Here is a 9,297-nt window from a genome sequence, read left to right as displayed (position 1 = left end):
TCTGGAGAAGGTCTGTATGGAGGAGTGGGCCAAAATCCCTGCTGCAGTGTGTGCAAACCTGGTCAAGACCTACAGGAAACGTATGATCTCTGTAATTGCAAACAAAGGTTTCTGTACCAAAATTAAGTTCTGCTTTTCTGATGTATCAAATACTTATGTCATGCAATAAAATGCAAATTAATTACTTAAAATTCATACAATGTGATTTTCTGGATTTTTGTTTTAGATTCCGTCTCTCAAAGTTGAAGTGTACCTATGATAAAAATTACAGACCTCTACATGCTTTGTAAGTAGGGAAACCTGCAAAATCGGCAGTGTATCAAATACTTGTTCTCCCCACTGTATGTATGTATGTATTGCATACGACAAATACATGTTGATTTGATTTACATCATTTTGATAGAAATCTGTCTTTACCAACGTCTCTGTATCCTTGTTTGCAAACATAGCAAAACATTCAATCAACTGAACGTGCTCCTAAACTAAGTTCAGAACGACTAAATTATAATTGAACCAATCATGACATTACACTGGATAGGATAGAATAGTATAATTTAATATCCCATATGGAAATTGTCTTTGCAACAAAGGACAGGCATACTTGGCGTACAGATAACATACAACACAAGACATAATGACCAAACGGACATACATAACTACACTGTTAATGTCTTATAATTCCTCAGAGCACTGAAATCATCACAACTCATGAACCTTGCTTGCTGTGTGTCATTTTACCTATTTAATTTCATTTTCACCAAATCATTGTAATCATTATTGTTGACAGAGAAAAAAACATTGAAAAAGAAAACACTAACATACAGAAACAGAAAATAACAACAAAACGAAAACAGACAGTATGATTAGCCAATAAGATGCTTCTATTGTCACAGTTCTACTCTGGGCACAGTCTCTGCCTGTAGGGTGAGGTATCTTGGGTAAGTGGGTGGGAGTTGGTCCAGCAACCTTACATTTCATCCAATCCACTGATGTGGATTTTGGAGTGATACTTCCCTGGTCCAATCCCCCTCTCTTTAGCACCCAGTAGGAGGTGTCCTTGAAAAAATAAGCATCTCCTGAGGGGCATAGGGAAGAGAGTGATTATAGTATGGTTTGTGTAGTTGAAGGAGAGATGTGGTCAACTAAACACATTGGGAGATTCTCAATTGGTTTTGCTCGACACTTCGCTTCCTCTCCTCCGTCCTCCCCTCGCCTCCTTTTGAAAAAGGTCAAAGGTAATCGAAGAGCGGAGGTGAGGAGAGGAAACATTGAAAGAAATGCGCTTGTATGAAATTAGACTCTCCTTCTCCACTCGCACGTCATCAGGCAAATTCACAGGAGTGGAATCCCAAAATAAATGTGTAAAGTGATAAAAGGTTATATACAGTTGAAGTCGGGAGTTTACATACACCTTAGCCAAATACATTTACACTCAGTTTTTTCACAATTCATGACATTTAATCCAAGTAAAAATTCCCTGACTTATGTCAGTTAGGATCACCACTTTATTTTAAGAATGTGAAATGTCAGAATAATAGTAGAGAATGATTTATTTCAGCTTTTATTTCTTTCATCACATTCCCAGTGGGTCAGACGTTTACATACACTCAATTAGTATTTGGTAGCCTTTAAATTGTTTAATTTGGGTCAAACCACAAGCTTCCCACAATAAGTTGGGTGAATTTTGGCCCATTCCTCCTGACAGAGCTGGTGTAACTGAGTCAGGTTTATAGGCCTCCTTGCTCGCAAAATGCTTTTTCAGTTCTGCCTACACATTTTCTATAGGATTGAGGTCAGGGCTTTGTGATGGCCACTCCAGTACCTTGACTTTGTTGTCCTTAAGCCATTTTGCCACAACTTTGGAAGTATGCTTGGGGTCATTGTCCATTTGAAAGACCCATTTGCGACCAAGCTTTAACTTCCTGACTGATGTCTTGAGATGTTGCTTCAATATATCCACATAATTTTCCTTCCTCATGATGCAATGTATTTTGTGAAGTGCACCAGTCCCTCCTGCAGCAAAGCACCCCCACAGCATGATGCTGCCACCCCCGTACTTCACGGTTGGGATGGTGTTCTTCGGCTTGCAAGCCCCCCCTTTTTCCTCCAAACATAACAATGGTCATTATGACCAAACAGTTCTATTTATGTTTAATCAGATCAGAGGACATTTCTACAAAAAGTACAATCCATGTGCAGTTGCAAACCGTAGTCTGGCTTTTTTATGGCGGTTTTGGAGCAGTGGCTTCTTCCTTGCTGAGTGGCCTTTCAGGTTATCCCCCCCCCCCCCCCCAATTACAGCTGCAAGTCTCTTGGGGTATGTCGCTATAAGCTTGGCACATCTAGCAACTGGGATTTTTGCCCATTCTTCAAGGCAAAACTGCTCCAGCTCCTTCAAGTTGGATGGGTTCCGCTGGTGTACAGCAATCTTTAAGTCATTCCACAGATTCTCAATTGGATTGAGGTCTGGGATTTGACTAGGCCATTCCAAGACATTTAAATGTTTTCCCTTAAACCACTCAAGTGTTGCTTTAGCAGTATGCTTAGGGTCATTGTCCTGCTGGAAGGTGGAACCTCCGTCCCAGTCTCAAATCTCTGGAAGACTGAAACAGGTTTCCCTCAAGCATTTCCCTGTATTTAGCGCCATCCATCATTCCTTCAATTCAGACCAGTTTCCCAGTCCCTGCCGATTAAAAACATCCCCACAGCATGATGCTGCCACCACCATGAAAACTTTTGCAAGGCACTGTAGATACTTTTGTCCCCGTTTCCTCCAGCATCTTCACAAGGTCCTTTGCTGTTGTTCTGGGATTGATTTGCACTCTTCACACCAAAGTACGTTCATCTCTAGGAGACAGAACGCGTCTCCTTCCTGAGCGGTATGACAGCTGTGTGGTCCCATGGTGTTTACACTTGCATACTATTGTTTGTACAGATGAACGTGGTACCTTCAGGCATTTGGAAATTGCTCCCAAGGATGAACCAGACTTGTGGAGGTCAAAAAATTTTTTCTGAGGTCTTGGCTTATTTCTTTTGATTTTCCCATGATGTCAAGCAAAGAGGCACTGAGTTTGAAGGTAGGCCTTGAAATACATCCACAGGTACACCTCCAATTGACTCAAAGTATGTCAATTAGCCTATCAGAAGCTTCTAAAGCCATGACATCATTTTCTGGAATTTTCCAAGTTCTTTAAAGGCACAGTCAACTTCTGACCCACTGGAATTGTGATACAGTGATTTATAAGTGAAATAATCTGTCTGTAAACAATTGTTGGAAAAATTACTTGTGTCATGCACAAAGTAGATGTCCTAACCGACTTGCCAAAACTATAGTTTGTTAACAAATTTGTGGAGTGGTTGAAAAACAAGTTTTAATGGCTCCAACCTAAGTGTATGTAAACTTCCGACTTGAACTGTAAGTAGCGTATAGTTTTTAAATGTGAGCATGCTTTTCTCCTTCGAGGGGGTGTGGCAGATTTTAAAACACTTCCGCGCTAGCTGCCGGGAGGAAACTCTTGTGCATCCTCTGCCAAAGTAGGTATTCGAGGAGGAGAGCATACTCCTCCTTTCGATTACTAACATATTGACACTCTCCTCGACCACTCATCGGTTTCCGTGTCACAGAGGAGAGGAGGATGGAGGGGTCGTGGAGAGGACAGACTTTTCCACAATTGATAATCTCCCAATATCACACTCTCAGTAAAGTTGCATACAATATATTTATATTCATGTGACGAATGGGGCATTCATGTGCTCGTGGGAAGTGGGAAAGTGGGAAGTTATAAGACCAACATGATTGTGTTCAAGTGCTTTTGAAGTCGGAACAATTCTTCAACCAAAAATATTTAGGTAGCTATACAAGCTAGCTAACGTTACTAATAATAAAGTTAGCTAGCTTGCTTAACATTGACAATATGGCCAAACTGGCTATATTCACATTGATAAGTTTGTAATTGTCAAATTGATTTGTTGTCATCTTTTGGTTGAAAAGGTCAAAGGTCAGTGGTGAAACATCACAACTCGGCAACTCGGGTAACAAAAAATATGCAGGTTTCCCACTTGTACAGTGCATTCGGAAAGTATTCAGGCCCCTTGACTTTTTCTACATTTTGTTACGTTACAGCCTTATTCTAAAATGTATAAAATAAAATAAATATCCCCTCATCAATCTACACACAATACCCCATAATGACAAAGCAAAAACAGATTTTTAGAAATATTACATTTACATAAGTATTCAGACCCTTTCCTTAGTACTTTGTTGAAGCACCTTTGGCAGCGATTGCAGCCTTGAGTCTTCTTGTGTATGATGCTACAAGCTTGGTGTACCTGTATTTGGGGATTTTCTCCCATTCTTCTCTGAAGATCCTCTCAAGCTCTGTCTGGTTGGATTGGGCGAGTCGCTGTACAGCTATTTTCAGGTTTCTCCAGAGATGTTCGATTGGGTTCAAGTCTGTGTGCTGGCTGGGCCACTCAAGGACATTCAGAGACTTGTCCTGAAGCCACTCCTGCATTGTCTTGGCTGTGTGCTTAGGGTTGTTGTCCTGTTGGAAGGTGAACCTTTGCCCCAGTTTGAGGTCCTGAGTACTCTGGAGCAGGTTTTCATCCTCGATCCTGACTAGTCTCCCAGTCCCTGCCGCTGAAAAACATCCCCACAGCATGACGCTGCCACCACCATGCTTTACCGTAGGGATGGTACCAGGTTTCCTCCAGACGTGACGCTTGGCATTCAGGCCAAAGAGTTCAATGTTGAGTCCTTTGGGTGCCTTTTGGCAAACTCCAAGCGAGCTGCCTTTTACTGAGGAATGGCTTCCGTCTGGCCATTCTACCGTAAAAGCCTGATTGGTGGAGTGCTGCAGAGATGGTTGTCCTTCTGGAAGGTTCTCTCATCTCCACAGAGGAACTCTGGAGCTCTGTCAGAGTGACCAACAGGTTCTTGGTCACCTCCCTGACCAAGGCCCTTCTCCCCCGATTTTTCAGTTTGGCCGGGCGGCCAGCTCTAGGAAGAGTCTTGGTGGTTCCAAACTTCTTCCATTTAAGAATGATGGAGGCCACTGTGTTCTTGCGTACCATCAATGCTACAGAAATTATTTGGTACCCTTCTCCAGATCCGTGCCTCGACACAATCCTGTCTCGGAAATATGTAAATAAGCTATTTCTGTTTTTTATTTTTTATACATTTGCAAACATTTCTAAAAACCTGTTTTCACTTTGTCATCATGGGGTATTGTGTGTAGATTGATGAGGAAAAACATTGATTTAATCAATTTTAGAATAAGGCTGTAACTGAACAAAATGTGGAGCATGGTGCATCAGTTGGTAGAGCATGGTGCTAGCAACACCAGGATTGTGGGTTTGATTTCCGAGGACACCCATATGAAAAATGTATGTGTGATAGAATGAAATGTGCCTTAATGCCATAACGAAATAATACAGAATCATAATGTGTACAAGCAAGTGATATGCTATCATTTGTCTGAATGTTGATAATATGATCTGTGTTTTCTGTTTGAGCTGAGTTTTATTGGTTATGCCTAAGAATTCCTATAAAAGGCTCATGGAGCTTCCCAGCTCACTCATTACACTGACTTGAAGCTGAAACAACTTCTCTGTGTGATTCATTTCTATATTTCCCCCCTTTCAGGACCGAATTCGATTTAAAACGTATTTGTTCATGTCAGAATGTTACAGAAGTTAGTGTATGTTGTTTAATCGTAAGTAAATGTGTTTGAGTGATGTTATAAATGTGCTCTTTGAATGTCTAGCAATTAGCCGTTAGCCGTCTTGCTCGCTAGCTTTCTAGGAGGCTACTCACCAGCTCACAAGATGTTGGCGTGGTCAGAGAGTGCCCAGTGCAGCTGTGAGTGCGAGAGAGACCACATGCAGCTCCTGTGTGTGTGTGTGTGTGTGTGTGTGTGTGTGTGTGTGTGTGTGTGTGTGTGTGTGTGTGTGTATGTCTGAGTGAGTTTATGTAGGGATTAGAATTGATAAATATGGTATAAAGATAGAAACGGTATGTACAGTTAATAGTGATAATAGGATAGTTAATAGTGATAATAGGATAGTTAATAGTGATAATAGGATAGTTAATAGTGATAATTCATTAAGGCATTTAAAAAGGTTAAAAGGGATGTCATTGCATTCCATAGTGTCAATTTAAAAGCGATGTTTCTCAGACCATGAGACATCCCAAAAATTGTTCTTCTCACTGAAAACGTCTGTAGCGTCCGAACGGTATGAACTACAAACTATTATGACTCTCACGAACACGATGGTGATCTCTATTTTGCTCTATGACCCCCACAAGTGTCAGGGGACTCGTCTGAAGTAGGTACCGTCGATGTGCCAACTTCTGTTTGTAGCGTCCATACATTTGGGCTACAAACTAATGACTGTCGTCTGTTTTGCCATTTATGAATGTGTTATTCAATGCGTTTCTATGGGCTATAGTAGTAAAGGCCAAATACGATATTTTATCAAATATTTGTATAAATCAAATACAGTGGGGAGAACAAGTATTTGATACACTGCCGATTTTGCAGGTTTTCCTACATACAAAGCATGTAGAGGTCTGTAATTTTTATCATAGGTACACTTCAACTGTGAGAGACGGAATCTAAAACAAAAATCCTGAAAATCACATTGTATGATTTTTAAGTAATTAATTTGCATTTTATTGCATGACATAAGTATTTGATCACCTACCAACCAGTAAGAATTCCGGCTCTCACAGACCTGTTAGTTTTTCTTTAAGAAGCCCTCCTGTTCTCCACTCATTACCTGTATTAACTGCACCTGTTTGAACTCGTTACCTGTATAAAAGACACCTGTCCACACACTCAATCAAACAGACTCCAACCTCTCCACAATGGCCAAGACCAGAGAGCTGTGTAAGGACATCAGGGATAAAATTGTAGACCTGCACAAGGCTGGGATGGGCTACAGGACAATAGGCAAGCAGCTTGGTGAGAAGGCAACAACTGTTGGCACAATTATTAGAAAATGGAAGAAGTTCAAGATGACGGTCAATCACCCTCAGTCTGGGGCTCCATGCAAGATCTCACCTCGTGGGGCATCAATGATCATGAGGAAGGTGAGGGATCAGCCCAGAACTACACGGCAGGACCTGGTCAATGACCTGAAGAGAGCTGGGACCACAGTCTCAAAGAAAACCATTAGTAACACACTACGCCGTCATGGATTAAAATCCTGCAGCGCATGCAAGGTCCCCCTGCTCAAGCCAGCGCATGTCCAGGCCCGTCTGAAGTTTGCCAATGACCATCTGGATGATCCAGAGGAGGAATGGGAGAAGGTCATGTGGTCTGATGAGACAAAAATAGAGCTTTTTGGTCTAAACTCCACTCGCCGTGTTTGGAAGAAGAAGAAGGATGAGTACAACCCCAAGAACACAACACCAGCATGGAGGTGGAAACATCATTCCTTGGGGATGCTTTTCTGCAAAGGAGACAGGACGACTGCACCGTATTGAGGGGAGGATGGCCAACAACCTCCTTCCCTCATTAAGAGCATTGAAGATGGGTCGTGGCTGGGTCTTCCAGCATGACAACGAACCGAAACACACAGCTAGGGCAACTAAGGAGTGGCTCCGTAAGAAGCATCTCAAGGTCCTGAGTGGCCTAGCCAGTCTCCAGACCTGAACCCAATAGAAAATCTTTGGAGGGAGCTGAAAGTCCGTATTGCCCAGCGACAGCCCCGAAACCTGAAGGATCTGGAGAAGGTCTGTATGGAGGAGTGGGCCAAAATCCCTGCTGCAGTGTGTGCAAACCTGGTCAAGACCTACAGGAAACGTATGATCTCTGTAATTGCAAACAAAGGTTTCTGTTCGAAATATTAAGTTCTGCTTTTCTGATGTATCAAATACTTATGTCATGCAATAAAATGCAAATTAATTAACTTAAAAATCATACAATGTGATTTTCTGGATTTTTGTTTTAGATTCCGTCTCTCACAGTTGAAGTGTACCTATGATAAAAATTACAGACCTCTACATGCTTTGTAAGTAGGAAAACCTGCAAAATCGGCAGTGTATCAAATACTTGTTCTCCCCACTGTAGCTAAATGATCCATAGTATGATCATCTTAAAACAATTCCATATGTCACCTTAGATCTGAACTCATCATGAGTGGCTCATGGGTCTGCGTACCCACATCCATACCCACAGTAAATCCATACCCACAGAGCCGGCCCTAGCCTTTTGGGGGCCCTAAGCAACATTTTGTTGTGAGCAAAACATTTTAGCGGCCCCCTTCTTGACAGCGAAGAGAAACATTTATAGTTTTAGAGTTAATTCCCTGCAATTCTACACATTTTGCCATGGGGCGGAGAGAAAATGTTGCAGTTTTAAGTAAATTTGCTGCAATTCTACACATTTTGCTATGGGGCAGAGAGAAGATTTTGCAATTTTATAACTCATTTCATGCAATTCTACTCATTTTGCCAAGGGGCGGAGAGAAGAATTTGCAGTTTTACAGCTAATTTCCTGCAGTTGTACAGCTAATTTTGCCATAGGTCGGTAATTCGACCATGCTTACTACCAGTTTAGATAGCTGGCCGCTAGACTAACTTACCAATCAAAAAATGTTTAGCAGACATGGGCTAATTGAGTGACTGTCAGTGACTGACATAATAGAAAAACTGCTGATGCACAACCACATTTTGAAATTGCACCTTGTGTATTCTATTGTTCTAACTCTCAACAGTAAGTTGACACCCCGACTGAGTTCCTATTTTTTTTTTTATTATCCGCGGGTCTACAAAATGGGGGGCTGTCAGTTGCCCATCCCTGGGTAAAATGGTTGGATTGGGTAAAGGCTAATCTGATCCTGGATCTGTAATTAGGGACAACCACTAACTCGAGCACCTCTCTTACCGTCTCCCCAGCTGATGATGTCATCGGGGTCAGAGGGCACCCCTGTCCAGAGGGAGGCCCTTTTGGGGTACCCCCCCTCCAGTTTCCTGATCCGCCCCCCTTCGTCAAATCTCCAGAACTCCCCTCCGCTGAACACGTATGTTTTCCCGTTGTGTGCCCACACGAACACCGCCTCCACCCTCTCCAGTGCCCGACCGTCCATGGTACGCACGCCCCATTCCTCCAGGGAGCGTGGGTACCCAGGCAGAGAGGCCCTGTCTTTGAACACCCAGTACTGGGCTCCTGCACAGAGAGTAGAGAGGACAGAGGACAACCAGAGAGAGATGAATCAAATTGAAATATATCATTTATCAGACATAAACAGATAGTAGACGCTCATTTGGGCATTCATATACTACTCATACAA

At 42.3% G+C, this 9,297-nt stretch overlaps 1 protein-coding gene across 1 annotated transcript in view; it reads right to left on the bottom strand.

The window, feature by feature from the left end:
- Window positions 1-813: 813 nt before the first annotated feature.
- The window catches only part of LOC311143399 (matrix metalloproteinase-25-like), a gene marked incomplete at both ends in the record, with an annotated part of 31,641 nt that continues 23,157 nt past the window's right edge, over window positions 814-9,297 (bottom strand). Inside the window, 2 exons of the mRNA XM_084179229.1 lie at window positions 814-1,076; window positions 8,892-9,173. Coding sequence (XP_084035355.1) covers window positions 814-1,076; window positions 8,892-9,173 — 545 coding nt within the window. The remainder of the gene's footprint in view (window positions 1,077-8,891; window positions 9,174-9,297) is intronic.

The sequence above is a fragment of the Coregonus lavaretus genome, assembly GCF_964263955.1.
Source record: "Coregonus lavaretus genome assembly, chromosome: 2".
Classification (NCBI taxonomy): Eukaryota; Metazoa; Chordata; class Actinopteri; order Salmoniformes; family Salmonidae; genus Coregonus; species Coregonus lavaretus.
This window is presented reverse-complemented; position numbering and strand designations above follow the sequence as displayed.